Source organism: Phyllopteryx taeniolatus, chromosome 13, assembly GCF_024500385.1.
Source record: "Phyllopteryx taeniolatus isolate TA_2022b chromosome 13, UOR_Ptae_1.2, whole genome shotgun sequence".
In the NCBI taxonomy this organism is placed as follows: domain Eukaryota; kingdom Metazoa; phylum Chordata; class Actinopteri; order Syngnathiformes; family Syngnathidae; genus Phyllopteryx; species Phyllopteryx taeniolatus.
This window is the reverse complement of record NC_084514.1, coordinates 17,357,963-17,377,818: the sequence shown is the minus strand read 5'-3', so window position 1 is coordinate 17,377,818 and position 19,856 is coordinate 17,357,963. Positions and strand designations below refer to the sequence as shown.

General features: G+C 49.1%; 1 protein-coding gene across 3 annotated transcripts; it reads right to left on the bottom strand.

The window, feature by feature from the left end:
* Nucleotides 1-23: 23 nt before the first annotated feature.
* Nucleotides 24-19,132, bottom strand: arid4a (AT-rich interactive domain 4A). Of its 3 annotated transcripts, XM_061794352.1 has the most exons (25): nucleotides 18,989-19,130; nucleotides 17,408-17,460; nucleotides 17,188-17,298; nucleotides 16,246-16,311; nucleotides 16,082-16,172; nucleotides 15,934-16,013; nucleotides 15,245-15,339; nucleotides 15,036-15,168; nucleotides 14,871-14,950; nucleotides 14,307-14,383; nucleotides 13,760-13,956; nucleotides 13,310-13,382; nucleotides 13,148-13,242; nucleotides 9,795-9,892; nucleotides 9,494-9,713; nucleotides 7,605-7,816; nucleotides 7,079-7,252; nucleotides 6,385-6,466; nucleotides 6,132-6,315; nucleotides 3,384-3,449; nucleotides 1,715-2,968; nucleotides 1,551-1,646; nucleotides 1,306-1,440; nucleotides 962-1,108; nucleotides 24-901 (listed from the first exon to the last, which is right to left on the bottom strand). In XM_061794352.1, the coding sequence occupies exons 2-25, from the start codon at nucleotides 17,411-17,413 to the stop codon at nucleotides 798-800; spliced, it is 3,876 nt and encodes a 1,291-aa protein (XP_061650336.1). In that variant the 5' UTR covers nucleotides 17,414-17,460; nucleotides 18,989-19,130; the 3' UTR covers nucleotides 24-797. The 3 variants fall into 3 exon arrangements, with proteins under 3 accessions (XP_061650336.1, XP_061650335.1, XP_061650334.1); XM_061794351.1 differs by having other exon boundaries at nucleotides 24-1,108; nucleotides 6,391-6,466; nucleotides 18,989-19,132; XM_061794350.1 differs by having other exon boundaries at nucleotides 24-1,108; nucleotides 18,989-19,131.
* Nucleotides 19,133-19,856: the final 724 nt, after the last annotated feature.

Here is a 19,856-nt window from a genome sequence, read left to right as displayed (position 1 = left end):
ACATTCACAGCTCACACCCATGATTAATATAAAAAAACTTTATTGGAAACCGGTGCTTGCGTTTCCTTGGCAGCTGACAGAAGCGTACAAAGTCTTCTCTTAAAAATATTATAAATCATTCTTTACATTTTCACCCACATCTTATTTACACAAAAGTACACGAGCAAAACGGGAAGAAGCGAGCGGGCCACAAAATGTCTGACGACATCACGTTGACGTGAGGAAGAAATTTGTTGTGCCCTGTTGGAAAGAAAACTTTCAAAGTCCTCTTTTCTTTTTTTTTTCTTTTTAAATACATTTCCTCACTGCAATGCAACACAAAACAAAACCTTTATTTATTCAACTTTTTTTTCTTACCAAAATAGCTTTCATGTCATAGAAAAGTAAAAAAAAAAAAATATTTTTTTTTTTACTTCAAATATTTCTGTCAAAGAACTCATTTGCATAAGCAGCTGCTTTGACTCCTCCCCCTGACCCTGTAGCTGAACGTTGCACCCCCAAGAGGAGTTCAGACGAACCCGGGTGAGCAAACATGAACACGAAGTAAAAAGGACTGAAGACAAACGGGGAGAAAAGAAGTGAAGAGGAAAAGGGCGGCAAGAAAGACAGGAAGTAAAAAGGAGGGATGTGCAGGCCAGCAGGAAAGAAAAAGGAAGGACAGAGGAAGTAAAATTTAAAAAAAAGCCGAAGTGCTCTGAAGTGTCAAACAGGAAGTCAGTCCTTTTCTGCGGAGCGCCGCGTCCCCGCCGCATCCGAGCGTCAGTCGGCCCGCGAGGGGTCGGGGGTCGCGCGCGCCATCACCTGCACTCCACGGCCACGGCGCTCTGAGCGGGCGAGGCCGAGGACGGGCTCATGGCCGTGTCCGAAGAACCCGACGAGGTGGACGCCGCGGTGTTGGACGCTGACGGGAAGGACACGACGCACTTAGCGGGCGCTCCCACGCGCGGCGGGAGTGTCTTACCTTCGCGCTCCTTCTTTTTTAGGCGCTTCCTGCGCCTGTCGATGGACGCCACCTCCGACTTGAGGCTCATGTAGTACTTCCGGATCTCCTGCAGCTTGTCCTGCAGGAAGGAGATCCTCTCGCTACTCGACATGCTGTCCAGGGCGTCTGACCGGGAGAACGCACACACAATCTTCTTTCATTCGTGTGCGTGTTTTTGGTTTTCGTGCGTATGCCTGACTGCGTGTTTATTTGTATGTGTGGGTGTGTGCGTGCGCATCTGTATGTTTGTGTGTGTCTCAGTGTTTCTGCTTTTGCGCGTGTGTGCAGCGGTGTACATTTGTCTGTCTCTGCACGCGCGTTACCGAGCTGGAAGGTCCACTTGTAGGTGGCGCCGTGTTTTTCTTTGGCTTGCGGCGACGCGGCGGCAGGACAGCGAGACTTGTTGGATTTGGACGAAGACGACAGACGCGTCTGGTCCTCGCTGTCGCTGCTGTGACCTGATTGGAGGAAGGGGGAGGGGCCAAATCAGAACATGACATCGTAAGCGGTGACATCATCACACGAGCGGCAAACAAAGGAAGGACGAGCGACGCGCCGGTGCCCTCACCTGTGCCGTTCTTAGGAGTCCCGCCGGCTCGCTTGTGGTTTCGTTTGTGTTTCTTGGAGGAGGGGCTCGTGTGGCACTCCGCCAGGCGCTTCTGACCTGAGGGGCGAACGTTCACATGGTTACCGAAGAGTCACGTGACAAGGGGGGTGGGGGGTGTGGCGCACCTCGGGCCTCCTGCGACGCGTCGACATCCGGACGGGAGCGGGCGTCGTCGTCGTCGTCCTCCTCCTCCTCCTCCTCCTCTCCGCCGCCCGCCACTACCTCCTCCTCCATCCCCGGGTCGCGGCCGGCCGAGCGGAGCTCCTCGGGACAGGGGGCGCGGCTAGAGACGGCGTCGGTAAGGATGGGGAGGAGGGGACGGCGGGGCGACGGGGGTCGGGGCGGGCGCTCCCTGACGATGAGGAGGAGTGGCTCCGTGGAAGGGGCGGGCTTGTCCTTGTCGTCGGGGTCGTCCAGGTCAACTTCGTGGCAGAGCAACGCCTCGGCACCCATTTGCGGCTCCTCGCCGGGGGCCGGGCCCAGAGCCTCCTGGGCCCGGGGCGGCGTCCCGACCTCCTCCTTCGGACGTTCCTTCGATTCCTCGTCAACTTGCCCTCGCACCTCGTCCGCCCTCGCCGCTCTGTGACTCTTCCTTTCCGCCTCGGCGCCGCGTAGGGGCGACGGGAGGGACTCGGGGGACACGCCGGAGCCAACTTTGGTGGGACTCGCTGAAGACTTAGGGGAGGTGGGTGTATCCTCTTCCTGCTTCCTATCAGGGCAGAGCTTGAGCTCTGGTTTTTCTTCCTCCTCCTCGCTGGCTGAGTCTGTGTCCGAGGGGGCGGCGGCAGAGGCCGGAGTCGGGGCGGGGGCCGAGACCGGGGGTTCTGGGCGGAGGCGCGGTGGCGGGAGGCAGCGGAGGACCACCATTGGTTCATCCGCTCTCTTTGGGACACTTTGAGGAGGAGGAGGAGGCGGAGGGGGAGGCAGAGGTTCAGGACTCAGGGCGGTGGGCGGACTGGAGATTTTGGGCGGCGTTTCGCAGTTGTGAACTTTGACTGCGGGTGGCGACAAAGGCGGAGTCTTGGGGTCTACTGACGGGGCAGGGGGCGCCTCCTGCAGCTCGTTGGGCGGAGGGGACGCCACGGCCGGGGAAGAGGGCGGGGACACTTTCTCCGTCTTAGCAACGACTTCCCGTTCACCTCCGACCTCGTCCTCCGCTTCGGGAGCCGTGTCCTCCGTCTCTTCGGAGGGATCGGCGACCCGGGAGGTGTCCTCGGGTAGCCGACCGGTCGCCGTGACGATCGCCTCGCTCGGCCCCCCCTCCTTCGCCTCGGACGAGTTCTCCTCTTCCTCCTTCTCGGGCCTCCCTCGCCACGGCGACAGCTTCTTGTCGGGTGGCTCTTCTAACTCGCTGTCAACTGTCGAGTTCCCGGAATCCTCTGCAGGAGAGCGCGCGGTGGGAGTGTTAGCGTGACACAGGGGTGTGGGGAATACAATTGCGGTCATAACATGCAGAGTATTTCTATTTCTATTTATGATGACCTTTTACTTTTGCTCCCTCCATTTGACGCATATCTGCACTCCACATCCCTCACGTTGTTAAAACGCGCACATTACTTTCTTCAACCAGAACTGATAACGTGACATGAAAAGGTAGCCTTTTTTTTTGCTATTCAGTTCAAAATGTTAGCACAGTGATGCAAACCTTTTTACTTTTGTACACAAGTACATTTGAGTGTTTGTATATTGTTTATACGAAAGGAGTTCAATCAGTACTTGAATCCTTTTTCACACAAGTAGTACCGAGTTCCCTTGGGCGCGTGGGCAAATGTCAAAGGACGCCATCCGACTCACCGTTTGAGGCTCGGTCCGAGTCGTACATCCCGGACGTCCTCCTGGTCCTCCTGATGCGTGACGAGTCTACAGAAAAAAAAAAATGCAGATAAAACATTTGCGGTGTTCAGAATTATCGACTTATTTCCTACTCACTACATCGGGATTTCAATATAGCGAATCACATAGTTGACTAAAAAAATTCACCAAAAATGCCGATCTAGTGATCGGCGAATGATCAAATGGCTCTGACCGTTCGGCTGTGTGCGTCAATGACAAAGTGAGTAGTGACACACAAACATACTTTAAGCACCTCGTTAGCATTAGCCATGACTTCTTGCACCAATTCGAGTTATTCTTATTCGAGTCTTTTACGTGATATTAATGAGTGAACGTTACCGCGTATCGACCCTACGTGTGCCTCACGGCACTGACAGCTCTAACTAACCAATCGTGTATCGATGGCTAACTCAGCTACTTCAGAATAAGAGCATAGCGCAGGTACAGGCCAGATCCAGCCTATTGTTCACTTTAACTGTCGCTAACGTCACTAGAGCTGCAACAATGAACCAATAAAACGCGTCGGCCACAAATTTCATGATCGATTCGTTGTGTCGTGTGGCTGGCGTGGAGCAAGTGGGCTCAAAGCGTTTGTTTTTACCGTCACCCATTGCAAATGAAAATGTTCTCAATTGCCTTACCTGGATAAATAGAGGAGGACGCGAGCTCAAGCGCGAAGTGGGAAGTCACGACAGAGTAGACGCGTGCCACAGAGAGACAGCAAGCTGTTCTCCAAATAAGAGGCAAAACCTTCTTACTTCAAGCTGTTTATTTCTCACTGCCAGCTACAGTTTACTATAAAACGGTCGCATCAAACAAAAAGAGGAAAAAAAAACAACTAACAAACGGCCATTACCTTAATGCGAATATACAAGTACATCAATCAATTAGAATAGTGTCAAAAGTGTAACTTAGTTCAGTTGTTCAATTCAAAAAGTCAAACTCATGATAGAGATGCACTACACACTCAAAGGGAAATGGTACATAATTGTCTTGTAATATGTGTGTATAACTTTGATGATGATGCCTTACAGCAAACAAAAACCCCCAAATCCCCATCTCCAGAAACGAGACTATTATTACAAAAACAATCCAACAATGAAAATGACTTTTAATGTGGAAATACGGCTGGAAGTTGGCATCTGAGAATCTATATAATGTCGGAGTACTGAAATGAATGTTCAGATGTATTTATTATGTGTACTTGGATAGATCTGATGGATGCTCGGATAAATACAAGATTCAAACAAATGGCGCCTCCCCGAGCGTTGTGCACTCCCTGCACCTCCTGTTAGCGAAGACACGGGAAACAATTGCACGTCTGCGTGTCTTGTCTGGCTCTTTGACATGCGACGACAAGCGGGCGGCGGGGTCGACTGGGGCATTCCGGAAGGGACAAATTGAACGTGTCCGCAACAAGACCGCATTCAAAACACGAATGCATGTTAGGTTCAAATGCGTGTAAGCACACAGATCACTAGCACTAATCATTTGAGCAATGTTGCAATGGCCGTACGTATTACGGTACAACTGGGCATAAAATAAATGCGTTTTACTTCAAGTCTGGCAGGACTGTTACTGCTGCTGAGTACTAGCACAGGTGCATTATTTAAATACAGGTGGACTTCCCCCAAGTTTCTTTTCGACTGAAGCTATTATAAACTGCCCGAACAATAAATCAAATGGACAAAGAGAAATGTGTCCTGGTTTTCAAATATCTATGTCGCAATATATATTGCAATGTCATTTTTTCCAATATTGTGCAGCCCTTTTTGTGTGCGTTATACTCTTTATTTATTTATTTTTTTTAATTAAATATACATACCACTTGGTCACCTGAAGCCGTCTTTAAATGTGGTGCATGAATAAACTTGAAAACTTGCGCTTACAATGATGGGAATGATCACATGAACAATAAAGCTTCAAGTGTGACTGTTGTGAAATGAGGCGGGATGAATAAGTTATTACAAAGTCCTTTTTAGCGTATGTGTATGTTTTAAAGTACAGTGGACCTCCGCATATTCGCAGTTCCACAACCGCGGATTCACCTCTTGACTGATTTATTATTTTTTTTTTTTTAAATATATATTTTTGATTTGATAAAAAAAATCTACCTCTGTTTTCCCATGGAAAACAGAAACAGCTTATTGGCAGTATTATCCCATTTATTCAAGCTTTTTTGGGGGGCAAAAATAAATACAATTTCATGCCAAACATAATCGGCGTGAATTATTCACAGATCTTGGCTCTTCGCGGTCGGGCTGTCCCCTACCCAGCGGTGCTTTTCCTTTTTCTTGATTGTTCTGACAGCTCAATTCCCTTTGAAACAACACAAAAGATCCTTTTTGTGCAACTAAATTGGTCAGATATTGTTGATGCAAAGTTTTTGTCACTGGCCTATTGACAAGCTATTTGACATTGATAATGATTGGTCATTTCTAACTTTAAGCGCTATGGGATGGCCAATGCAGAAAGGTTTTTGCACTGCCAATTTGAAATACAGCCCTTTCTTGAAGAAATTGGATGGAAATGTTTGTTTGAAATCCGATTAATTGTAGGAATTCCCGATGACTAAAACAATAATAATGTTTAGTTGCAGCACTAAACTTAACAGCGTACTTTGTCAAGTCACGCACGATACAGGGCGCAATCGAGCGGAGAGGGAAGGCTTCCTAACCCCGTTTCACGAGTGACGTCGGTGTGGCTTACTGTCGCCGTTGGCCATGTTGGGCGGCGTCTCTGTGCGGACGCTCTTGCCGTTGGACCGACCCTCGCCGCCGGGCGTCTTACGCCCGGGAGGCGTCCGGATCTGGGGGCGCCCTCGCTTGGCCCCCACGGGCTTTGGCGGCGTCGGCGATACCTTGTCGTCCTCTTTGTCGGCCTCCTCTTTGTTCTGGGGCGACAGTCGGGTCAGTCGTGGCGTCGGAAGCCCGCGCGGCGCGGTCAGGAAGTAGAGTCTCACCTTCACCTTCTTCCTGGTTCTCTTCCTGGTTCCTTTGTCGGCCGGCCAGATGATGCGGTCGGCCTTCACCCATTCGTCGTACCTGTGGGCAAACATGCTGCTTAGTGCCAGAGGCGGAAGTGAGTCAGAAGTCTCAAGTGTGAACTGAAGTCAAGTATTTTGATCATCAATTCATCGTCGAGGGCCACCGTTGAACTTAAACCTGTCCAAATCCTCAAAATGTCTGCCTCGCAACGGCAAATATTTTCTGATTTCTGTAATCCTCCACGAAAGCAGACCGATCAGATTATTGTGTTTAATCCGAATTAGACATTGCAATGCTGTCAGGCGCTGGCCGCAATTGGCCGGCATCGACCCGACCTCTCGCCGGGAGCGGCTCCAGCGCAGCCGTGACCCCGACCGACCACGCAAAATGGATGCGTGGATGTCTTAAGGTGGCCTTTTGGGATATCGTATATTTGTCGTATATTTATTGTTTTCAAGGATTTGGCGACTTGGTGAGGTCTTGCATGTGTGAAAACACACCTGGATGAATGTGGTTTAAAGCGTGGCCGATTTTGGTATTTTAGCGTGTATCCATATCTGTTTTTTGTTGAGATTTCTTTGAGTAACTCCGCGATAATGCTGATAATCACGATCATTTCGGTCACGACAATCGCGATCCGAAATTTCGTGAGAACGCGTGCGGACCCACCTGACGTTCCAGCCGTAGTAGTGCACCAGGTAGAAGGGTTCTCCGTTGTCGGTGTCAGTCTTCTTGATGTGCGCCTCGTAGATCTTTTGCGTCTTCCCTCGGCCGTACTTCACCCTGACCTTCGTCCCCGTCACGGCGTCGCTATCCTCCTCCTCCTCCTCGTCGTCCTCGCTCCTGAACACAATTTCCGGGACGTATTATGGAAAACGGACTGCCTTTGTTGACTCATTGAAAATAGGAACTTCAATGGCATTAATCCATTCCAGCCAGCCCCCAAAACTTGTTTTAGATCAAGAAAAATAGCAATGTATTGTAAGATATTATGATAAAACCAAAAAAAGAGAAATGAACAGTTTTCAAGGCGAAAGTCAACCGCGCACACGCAAACGGGTACATTCGTGTGCTGACTGACGTGCTTTGAAAATTTGGCTCCCAATTCAAAGATAAAAAAAAGATGAATGAATCGACCAAGCGATGGATCATAACTGCAAGTTTGAAGTGGAAAAAGAAGTCAAAGGAGGGTGACCTGGCTCCGAGTCGCCTCTCCCGCTCTTCAAACTCGTCATCCTCGTCGTCCTCCTCCTCCTCCTCCTCTTCGTCGTCGTCTTCGTCTTCCTCAGAGCCCCTGTCGGAGCCGTCCGGGCGCCGGCGGCTGCGCCGTCGCGCGTCGCTGTTGTCGTCTCCTCCCTTGTTGGCCGCTTCCGTCTTGGCCGCCGCGGCGCCGCATCGCCTCCTCCCCTGCGCGGGACAAGACGGAGGACGTCAGTGCAGCAGTCGGCCGTGGCAATATTGTCTGAAAAGGAATTCTCTTATCTCCCCCCTACAAAAATCCAAATTTACTTTGCTGCTCTTTTACACACTTGTATCAAAACACACCAAATAATCTGGAAAAATGAATTTTTAATATATATATATATATATATATACACACACACACACCGGGTCATTGAAAAGTAACTCCCTATTTTGAAGTACTTGCAATTTAGCGCTGAACTATAATTCTTACAAGAAATGAACACGAGAAGAAAGTGTGTCGCGTGGCGTTTGATTTGAAATTGGATGCGGCCGCCGGCACTTTCTCGAGCCGCCTGGCAAGCAACCGCATCGACTGCTTTCACAAGGAACTCCTGAGGGATGGAAGACAACTTGGGAGAACATTCTTCCAAAGTCGGAGCTTTGCTAGAAAAGACCTCTAATCATGGAACAGACGCCAAAAAAATTGAGAAAAATATTACAACATATCAATAAATATTTTTAAATAGGGAGTTAGTTTTCAATCAAAGTGTCCTGTTATTGGTTAGGGTTAGGTTAGGTGGTCGCTGAGGCAAAAACTCGGGCATGGGATGAATTCGGTGAGGCGTGTAGAACGAATTCTGGGCGGCTTCGAGGAAATTCTGGTCCGCCATCCGGCGTCTCAGGAGGTTGAAGCAGTGCACAGTCAACACCGTGTATCGTGGGGACGGGAAGCTGCAGAACTCGGCTCAGGACGTTGTGAGCCGGTGGGCCGAATACTTCGAAGACTTCCTCAATTCTACCGACACCCCTTCCAAGGAGGGAGCAGGGACCCTGACGTGGGTTCTCCTGTCTCGGGGATCGAAGTCACCGAGGTGATAAGAAAGCTCCTCAGTGTCCGGGCCCCACGGGTGGATGAGATCCGCCCGGAGCTCCTGAAGGCTCTGGATGATTGCCACAGGGCAACTCAGGACAACTTGCAAAGAACTGCCTCAGTTAAGGTCAGAGTTCATGACACAACAATAAGGAAGAGCTTGCAGGGGGAAAATGGCATCCATAGCAAAGTTTCAAGGTCAAAACCACTGCTCACCCAAAAGAACAAAGACGAGCGTCTTAGTTTAGCATAAAAAACATCCGAATGATTCCCAAGACTTTTGGGAGAATATTCTATGGACTGACGAGATGAAAGTTGAGCTTTTTGGAGCGTGTGCATCTCGTTCCATCTGGCGCGAATGTAGCACAGCGTTTTCGAAAAAGAACATCATAGCAACAGTCAAACGTGGTGGTGGCAGTGTTACGGTCTTGGGCTGCGTTGCTCTTTCAGGACCCGGACAACTTGCTGTGATTGATGGAACCGCTAATTATGCTCTTTAACAGAAAATCCTGAAGAAGAATGTTCAGCCGTACATTTGTAACCTCAAACTGGAGCGTACTTGTTTCTGCAGCAGGATAACGATCCAAAACGTACCAGCAAAAGAAATGTTCAATATCATCAAACGAGCCGTCAGACCGCATGGATCGGGTGTTAACGCCGCGCCACCTCCAGCGGTATTTTCTCATGAAGGATTGTACAGGTGCCACAAGTAGATGTCAGCCACATATTTGCAGCTGGGACGCATAAACCTCAGGTCAAGCGCCCATAAAGATCCGGACCGACTGGCGCGTTGCGTTGCGGCAACTCACCCTGGGCGACGCCTGCCTGTCCTTCAGCTCGTCCTTGTCGCTTTCGCTCCCGGACTCGGCAGAGGCGCCCTTGGCCTCCCCCTTCAGCGCGGCCGTGGGGAACTCGGGCCCGGTGCTCCTGGGAATGGTGTGCAGTTTGGGGGCACGCGGGTTGTTGTGGTGGACGGTCCTGAAGGTGATGCAGGCGGAGCGGCAGTACTCCTCGAAGCCGAACAGGTACCTGCGAGGGGGACGCAAAGGTCACTCGTGGGGTGCGCCCGGCAGCCGCAGCCAGCGTGTCGATCGAGACGTGAACGCTTACTTCTTGTACGCGGTCTTCACGTTGTACGAGGCTGCCGAGTTGAGGATGGGGATGCCCAAATCCATGTAGATCTGCTTCCACACTGTGCCACTCTCAATCTGACACACAAATCAGGCGCATTATAATTCATCCATATTTAGGTCATAATTAGGGCTCTCGCGCGATCGAATACTTTTACAATCAATTCTGTCGATGAATCAAATCATCGGCTTTTTATTGAAGTCAATGCCAAAACCATTTTTTCCCAATTACTAATTATTAACCGATTATTGTTGTTGATTTGGTATCGTTTAATGACGAAACAAAACCAAACAAACAAAAATGAATCAACATGACATAGGAGGGAGTGAGGTTGTCCCGGGCAACCTTTTTGAAACAGAGCGACTTCTCGGCTCCCGATATTAGTAGTATTTCACTTTTTGACATACTTGGCAACGAAAGAGGATTCTGATTTTGATTCTGCTCCTAGTTTGTTATACGCCTGCCAGGCAGCTTCAGGTTCAACGACATGTTAATTCCGACTTCTTCACACAACCATTATCCATGGGGACGTCCCGATTCCATTTTCAGCTGATCAAGATCGGGTGAGAAAGTTCCGTTTTCTTCAAGTTCTGACATTTGAAAGGTTACTCGGTGACAAAATCATCCAAAGGTACGATGACCTGGCCAAGTGGAACGGCAATAGCTTTGTTTTAGTACCGGTAGAGTTACGAACAGAGACGCACGCACAGACTTCCTCCGCAACATAACACGTTGTCTTTGTCACCAAAACCGTTTTGGATGACGAAAGACGCTTTCACACCATCAGACAGGATGCGATATTACATTCTGCTTAAACGGCACGCCGATCCATACTTGGAAATAAGTCTGCCGCGCTCAACGGTTTCGTAAAAAGCGACAGACAGGTTAACAATTTTGACGCATTCAAATGATTTTGAATTAGTTTGTGACGGGGAAGCTTGTTGCTTTTACGAGGTCATAAATCAGTAGTGCTGTTCGAAGATCATCAGAGTCACGCACGTGACGTCACCACCGACTACGTAGCTGCATGGACTGTTACAAATCAAAGAAATCCCATGTATAAGTGCGCCATACAATGACATGAAAATAATGAAGCTGCCTGAGGTGGGCCAATGCACATTGTGAGCAGTTCAACGAATAAGAACGAAGCGCGCGCGTGTGAGAATAGCCCATAAAATTTAAAGCTCATTTGATTTGGATACCAATTAATGAAATTATACATCGGAAATGCAACCCGAAGTGCTTCACAGTGCTTCAAATTGCAGGATGAATTTAAAAAAATGTTTATACATAAAATTGTGTCTTTATGTTTGACTATATACATATACATATGTACGTATATTAATGAGAGGATGGTGAGAAAATTCATATGCGGACACTTTTTTAATGCATTGTCAGCAGATTCTTTAAATCAAAGACTTGGATTCGGGTGCAAAAAAAATTTGCCTAATTATTAAAAGGGACTATTTTTCCATAAAATGATTATGATTCAGTTCGTGATTTGGTCCATAACGTCAAAAAAACAAATGTTGATCATCAAAGTAAACGCAGACGTTTTCAAATGTCTCATTTTGATTAATCACAAAGATAAGAGAGTCTTCTTTAATGGAAGACGACAGAAATCTGAGAACGTTTGCTGTTGAAAAGCTGAAATCAGAGAATTTGGACATTTTTCAGTTCAACAATGATGATGGCCCTTATCTCATTAGACACTATACCACTGTCAGTATTACACTTCCTACTTCCACTAACAATGCTCGTCAGCATTGACACAAATTAGCGCAAGTGGCACACACCGTGTGCTTCTCCTCCACATTTCTCAGCCAATTCAAACTTCAAAAGCTGCCCAAAATTCAGGACACCTCAGGAACTCTTAAAAGACTAATGGGGATCCTAATAAACTTGAAACTCTTCCACCTGGGGCTGCACAGACTAGTGGACTCGTCGATTAGTTGACTTTACAATTCCACAGTGACGTTCAGAGCGTGACATCGGCGAGCCGCCAGTCACGTGTTTTTGGCTCGCAGCAGCAGCAGACGAGTCAGTCGGTCACCTTCACTGATGGAAATGGTCCATTTCTGAATGGCCGTGCGTGCTCGGGGGCGTATGAGCTGCACATTGGCGGCCAATTTGGATTATTTCAAAGCGTGCCCTCCTCCTGAGTTATTCTTCTGAAAAATTATCAGCGACGTCATCAGCGATTAGTCGACGCCGACTGACTTACACATTAGTGTCGACAAAAAAAGCCATGCAACCCTTTTTAATTTTGTCATATTCCAAAAATTACTGTCATTTCTCGAGTATAATGCTGAATCCCCCCCCAGAAAATTGTCAGAAGTCAATAGTGCGCATTATACATAGGTATAGGGGAAAATGGGGGGGGGGGAATTCACTTTATAAATGTATGGCGCCAACTAGAGGTTAAAAAAAGCTGTACACTTTCATTCCAAAATGCCACCACCACCTAGGTTATGAGAATGGTGTATAATTTCATTCTAATATGCTACCGCCATCTAGTGGTTATAAAAAAGGTGTACCCTACACTTTCATTCCAATATGACAGGGGTACGAACGTATGACGTATATGTACAGTTGTGCTCAGAAGTTTACATACCCTGGCAGAATTTGTGAAATTGTATTTTTTTTTTTTTATTTTTTTTTTATGACCAACAACCATCATTAATTTTTTTATGGTTATGTTTTGTTTAATGATAATGCTTTTCTGAAATGCTTGACCATTTAATTTGAATTCCATTAAAATACAATTAAATGTGTTTCATCTGGTCCATGTTTTCTTTAAAGAATTGTACCCATCTTACAAATTCTGCCTGGGTAATCAAATATATGACCACAATTGTGTGTGTTCTGATTTACTAAAAAGTAGGGCTGTGAATTTCAAAATTAAATTTAAAAAAAGTAATAATTCTTTGAAAAAAAACTGACAAAATACAGATCATACTTCATGTTTTGATCATATGGGTAGAAGCAAAATCATGCATTGTAAAAAATGCATTATACATAGGTAGAAGGGATTTCCAGAATTTTGAGGTCAACTTTGGGGGTGCGTATTATACATGGGTGCGGGCAATACGCTGAACCCTAATTTGCTCCCAGTGGGCCTGGCAGCACCTCGCATGGCAGCAGTCGCCCATTGCTGTGTGAACATGAGGCTTTGTGAAGCACTTTGGGCACTGCGATGGTGTAGATAAAGGGCCATATAAGTGCAGTCCATTTACCGGGTACTCCTTGAACTTTTTTTTTTTTTTTTTTATAAACTATGACCCAGCCTTTGCCAATCACTGGACTAGCGAACATCAATCAGATGAAATTACCTTGCGGCAGCCGCCATGTTGGAAGACCAGACGGAAGAGCTTGAACAGGTTCAAGTCCTTGTAGCCCAACACCGGAGGCTTGTTGATGGGCGTCCCTGGCGGAGACACAGACGCGGTGAGAAAAGGCACGTGACGGACAGCCGGCGGCCCGCCCGGACTCACCTCGGTCCTCCATGAACTTGTAGAGCTGCTGCAGGAAATGATCTCTCTCCTCCGGGTCCGGCTCCTCCTCCGGCTGCAGACACACATGGCGACGTGAGGAGGGGCCTCTATCTTGTCTAGATCTACGTCATCTACAGCTGTACATGTGGCCGTTTGATTAGGTCTACAGCATCAGCATCGTCGTCGTCATCATCCAAACGCGTGTGCATTTGGAGCACCCACTTAAAGTCCATCAAAAGGTGAAACTTGGGCCGGGCAAATTTATTTGTCAGCGTGATTTTTGGCGGCTGACGTGGACCGCTTACACTAACAACACGGCTGCGGGCAGAGACGAGCTCGTCTATAAAAGCCCCGTCAGTGTCGGCAACTTATCAATTTGGTTGCTACTTTTGCAACTTTTCACCGAGAAACAGACAATAATTGGAGAAAAATGTGAGGAAGGGTGCCGACCTCCTCTTTAATGAGCTTCTTCCTCTTCTCCTCCTCGTCCACGTCGTCGTCTTCGCTCTCTTTCTCCGCCTCCTCCTCCTCCTCGTCGTCGTCGACCTCTTCGTCGCTGGAGGACGAGTCCAAGATTTGGCTCATGTCCATCTTCCACGTCTCTGGGACCTCCCTGCGCCTGGCGAATCTCTGAGCTGCTTCAAAGCCTGGAGAGGAGTCATGAGGAACAGGATGACGACCAGGCAAGAAGAATGAGGAGAAGCGAGAAAAAAGAAAAGAGGAGGGGGGAATGAAGCAGGGAGGAACAACGAGGAGAAGGAAAACGGAGGAGGAGGAAGAGGAGCAGGGAGCAAAGAGAGGAGCAGGGAGGAGTGATGATGAGGAGAACAAGGAAGGGACAACGATGATGGAGGAGGAAGATGAGAGACGATGAGGAGAAAGAAGAGGCGGCTAAAGTGGATCCAGGAAGCGCAACCATGAGGAGGCGGAAGCGAGCGGGGAGAAGCGATGAGGAGGACCAGAATGCGGTGGTGCATTGTGGGAAAGGGAGGCTGACCGCGCGTGTTGGAGAGCTCCGACTTGTTGATGCTGATGGAGTTGAGGGGGTGCACGTTCCTCCGGGCCACCGTGCAGCTGCGCCAAACAACACCACAAAGAGTCAACAACGGCGCTCTGACGTCCGCCTCGCCAAAATCCCCGTACAGTGGAACCGGGCCCGATGCGACGCGTATCGGGCCCGGTATAGTCTGCTCTCGTTTTGCGGAGCGATCGACGGCCAGAGACCGAGACCCGGATTTCCCCCGCCGGATGTGGCGACTCGGATTGCGCAACACCCGGACCCCCAAAGTCACCCCAGATTTTGCGAGTCGAGACCAAAAAAACGCTTGAATTCTTGACACTCTGTTGCATTACGTAGTTACTCAAGGTTTTTATAAAGTACAAGATTATAATTTTACTTATTAAAAATGGATTAGAAACATGTTGCTTTTTTTTAGGGGCCACTTCCATTCATTTCAATGGGGAAGGGTGATTTGAGATACGAGCGCAGTCACAAGTCGCATCTCGAGGCGCCACTGTAAGAGGAGATTGGGGACACTTCCCGAGATCGACTGAAACTCACAACTTGGAGTCGCTGAAGGACCTGACCAGACATTGATCCTTCTTCACCACCAACTCGTCATTGCAGCTGGGAGACACCACCTACACGCACACGCAAGAGCTGTTCACACTTTTTTTTGGGTTTGGTTTTTGAATCAGTGTCCTGGTGTGCGATTGGCGGCTTTACCAGCGCCAGGAACCAGGAGGAAGGCTGGTCTTCCTTCTTGATGCTGCAGACTTTCCCCAGAAGCTCGTCGTTCAGCCTCCCGCGCTCGTCCTCGTCCTCTTCGCTGGACGACGACTCGTTCTCCTCGTCCGCCCTGAGGGACACCTGGCGCTCAGCGTCTCCTCTTTTGCCTCATGTTTACATTTTTTCCTCTTCCCTAAAAGACTCACACAGCCTGCGAAGACCGACGTCCACGGTTGGACTTCTTTCCGATGACCGGAGTGCCAAAGTGTTCCGGGTTGGTCAGGGGGAGCTGGTCCAGCGTCTGAGGAGGAGCAGGAAGAAGAATGATCAGGAAGAGAAAAAGAAGAAGAAGAACAAGAAATAGAACAAGTAGAAGAGGGGGAAGAAAGATAAAACCAAAAAGGGGGGGTACAACAAAACAAAGGAGAAGAACAAAAAGGTGAAGTGGAAGAAGAACAAGAAGGGGAAGTAGTACAAGGGGGAGAGGAAAAACAGGAATGAGGGAAAGAAAAACTAAGGAGAAGAGCAAGGAGGAAGGAAAAGAACATGTAGAGGTAGAGAACGAGGAGGAAGAGAGGAAAAACAAGTGCGAGAAGAAGCAAAAGGAGAACTAGGATGAAAAGAATAAGTAGGAGGAGGACAATTACTGTGAAGAGCGCAAGAACATAGGAGGAGAACAAGGAGGACAAAAGGAAGACAGAAGAGAAGGACAATAAAGAGGAAGAACAAGATGGAGGAGTACAACGAACAAAAAAGGAGAACAGCAAGAACAAGAAGTGGAAGAACAAACATGAGGAGAACAACAAGGATGGAAAGAACACAAAGGAGGACAACAACAAAAAAGAGAAAAATGAGGATGACGAGAAGAACCCGCAAGAGGCGTGTCCGAACTCACCTCGCTCTCCGCAAAGTGTCGCTCGCCCTTCAGACACAAAGAAGACCGGCGCAGCGTCTTCTCGTCTCCGTCGTCGAAAACTGAAAGACAAAAGCCCCGCGTTGGTCGCTTGCGCGCGCACACGCACACCTGAGCGGCGCGCACTCACCGACGGTGTAGAGGCTGGCGTCCGTCAGCTTGCCGATGACGGCCTCGCCGCACACACCCTCGCTCGTCTTCACCTCCACCGTGGAGCCCACCTGCCGGCACGCACACAGTTAACTACATCCACGTCGTCGCCTTCGCGGCGGCGGCGGCGGTGAAGCTTCTCACCCTGAGGGCGCCTTTGACCTGGTCATCGTGGACCACCTGGCTGGTGCTGTCACCTTTCAGAGTCACCTGCAGGGAACAAAAACAAGAGCAGACGCTAACAACAAAGCCACGGCTAGCGCGGCCGCGTCGATAATCGCTCCCCAGCCACGACGCCGTGGCCGTTTTCAAGTTCTGTTCCCACGTGCGGACCGCGCTGTTTTAAAAAGCCAAACCGAGAACAATTTCCATCACCGTTAGGAACCGCTGCTCTTTGGGAGTCAATGGCAAGCCCTACGACTTTTCGCCATGTCGAAAACGTCCGCTCTTTGGCAATTGTTCGGGGAGAGGCTCGGTAGAGGACGCGTATGCAAAACGCTCGTAATCGAGAGTGGCCGCAAGTATCGGAGGCAATTCTGGGTACGTTTGTAACCAGCTACGAGACTAAGCGCGTACGACAATTGGTGAAATGAATGAACTATATCGTCGCTACCGAGGCACTGGCAGATAACTAGCGAAACAGCGAAGGAGATGAGAATGAAGTATTTTTACCGTTGCACTACATTTGGATTCTATTGTTATTTTTCTTTTAAGGTTTACTGATGTACCCACAGAGCGTGTTGAATGGCAATAAGGTTGGTATTTCCCGAACAAAATAATACACTTTAAAGCTGTGATTGCAATACTTGGATAGCATGAAAGCACAATATTTTTGCTCACAGTTATGGCACCATCAGATTCTGATGCCGGTCCAGGTCGAGCATTGAGAATAGCTTCCTGACATTGCGAGAGCAATGATGTCATTAATGCTACCCGAGCAGCGCTCCAAAATGTCAGAGTCCACGATATAAAAAGCCGTTTGTTGTGTTGAAATCTGTATGTAGCAGAGAACGAGTGAATGATTCCCAACACAGCCCCGTCAAAGACGACAGCCGCCATTTGACGCCAGGCGCGTGGCCATCTTACTTTGACCTTCACCAGCCTCTTGACAATCTTGATCTTGGCCTCGCAGAAGGCCCCTCGGTACTTGGCGCTCACGTCGGTGCCCACGGTCAGGTAGGCAGGCTCGTCGGCTGCCTGGGGGGAGAGAAGAAGAAAAGAAGAAGGAGGGAAAAAAAAAAACACACACGGACAATTACTGTTTTGAAAACTTTGACAACATCGGCGTAAACCCAAAAACACTCACCTTCATCTTCCTTCCTTATTTGAGTAAATCCAGCCCGAGAGCTTCGTGGGTTGCTGAGACACGGGGGGGGAAAAAGTGTAGTGTGAAAAGTACAACAACAATGCTAACTAACTAAAATGTGCAGAAGTCGAATCTCGGAAACTGGACTTTTCTTGGTTGTTGATGTTAGTGTCTCCAACAACCAAGATGAGTCCAGTTGCCTCCATTGAACTTTTCCGGATTACCATGACCTGGAAGACCGCAGGCACCGGACACTTCTTGGTTACATCTTCAACACCCAAGAGTCCACTTACCTGAAGTAGGCCTTTTAATGTTGAATTAACTAACACAGGAACTAACTGGAATCTTCCAAAATTGAATCTTGGATCCTTCTTCTTCTACGTAGTCTGTGTAGATTCTCAGTCATCTAGGCAAGCTCAAGGCTTGGAGAGGTAACGTGTTCAACAACCAAAAACAGTTCAGTTGTCTGGAAAGACCTGGATGACTGAGAATCTACACAGACATAACTAACTAGAAGAAGATTCCAGATTTGAATCTTGTGGATGCTTAGTTGCGGACTTATTATGGTTGTTGAAGATGGAAGAGTCCAGTGACCTCGGTCTTGCAGGTCATGGTAATCCGCAAAGGTTAAATGGAGGCAACTGGACTCTTCTCTACTGTTGAAAACATTAAAACCAAGGGGGGTGGGGAAACCAGTTGCCGAGAGACCCGGGTGACTGGGGAGCTAGCTACACAGACAAAAACTAACAGATTCAAATGTTCTGGATTCTCGTGGTTGACTTTTCTTTGGAAGATTCCAGTACCCAAACCTAAAGAACAAGAACCCCTGTTGAGTTAGCTCAGGAGTCGGGACCCCCTCCCCCTTCGCCTCCTCCTGGTTGGATCAGAACAAATATGTCAGCTCCCTTCACTTCAATGGCAAGATTCCCTTGGAGAGAGCCAGCAACAAGCCAGCCGGTAGCGACCGGTTCGAGCGGGCTGTTTGACCGTGAACCGAGCCGAGCGAGGAGCTCCACAGTGAGTCACGTCGCCATGTCAGTTCGGCTAGCGTGGCTAACTTTAGCTCGCTCTCTGGCGCCCTCCCTTTTCCCCTCCACTACCGACGGGCAAACGACAGTCGAGCAGCCGCCCGACAGAACTGGCGGCTGGGGGGCGAGGTGGTGGTGGAGGTGGTGGTGTCCGCTCTCCGGCTAGCTAGAGCTAACATGCTAAGAGGCGACCGAGCGAGCTAGTTCGTCCGTAGATTTAAAGCGGCGTCTTGCTTATGTCCACCAAGAAACTAACTGAGCACCCGACGGCGTTATTTCATGTGACATTAGATAAGAGCCCGTCGCTTTGGATTTATTGCTTTCATATTCGGCTGTTTGACAAAAGGCGCACACATACACACACACACACGCAAGCTTTCACATTTCTTCAGTGCGAAAACAAGCCGCGGCTGCCATTCAATTCGTGAGCGCGACGAAAGCGGACATCTTCCGAGATCCGCGCGGCCTTCCAGCCCGCCGCCGGAGCAGCGCGCGAGTGTTCCGGAGCGGACGACACTTTTCGGGAGGCGTAAATGAAGCATTTTCTACTCACATTCGACGAGGCGTCTTGCTTCCTTCTCGCCCGGGCTTGCGACGCGATGCGCGAACAACAAGCTGTTGAGTCCCGAGCTGTGTTTCCCGTCAGCCCATTCGCGGAGAGCTCAGCGCTGCTCGCCGCCGAGCGAAGCGATTGGCCGGTGGAGTCCTCCGTTTTAATTGGTCCTAACAGTTGCGCTCTCGCCATTGGTGGATACGAACGCGGCGCCACAAGGGAAATGACGACATGTGCTGAGTGACCTGCCAATAAGGGGAAGCGTGGGTAGGAAAGGTTCCCATTGGTTGCGTAAAGCGGGAAGCGCAACGCTATTGGCTGAGCCGGCTTCCTTGTCCGGGCAAAGCCACACCCCGATACGTGCCGCTCTGCTTCTGGAGCTCGCGCGCGCACGCGGCGGACACCGTAGACGAAACGCGAAACGAACGCCACACGCCTTTTCGTCGACACGTTCACCGTAGCGATGCAACATGAAATCTATCCGGGCACGCCGTCGTCATCAAATCTGACGCTTGGCGCCGATTCGTGGGCGTTCTTCCACATATTTGCATCCGACCCAAAATGAGCACAGAGACGGTAACAAAGTGTACTTGAGTCGACTTGACGGGAATCCACGAGCCGCTTGGCGTGTGACGACAATGCCGAAGCTCAGGCAACTTAAGCTCGTAAGATCTCGCTGTTATTGTCGGCGCAAATTCACGTGTTACAGCTGCCAAGGCTGAGTAGACTCTTAAGCTAGCAGGTTTGGTGATGGGCATTCTGCGACGTCACGTCACGGGCAAAGTGCCCCCACAACAAACTTGTGAATCTATCCCGTCAACAAATGCAGCGGATGCTTTATGTAACAGGAAGAGGGAGACAGCGAGGC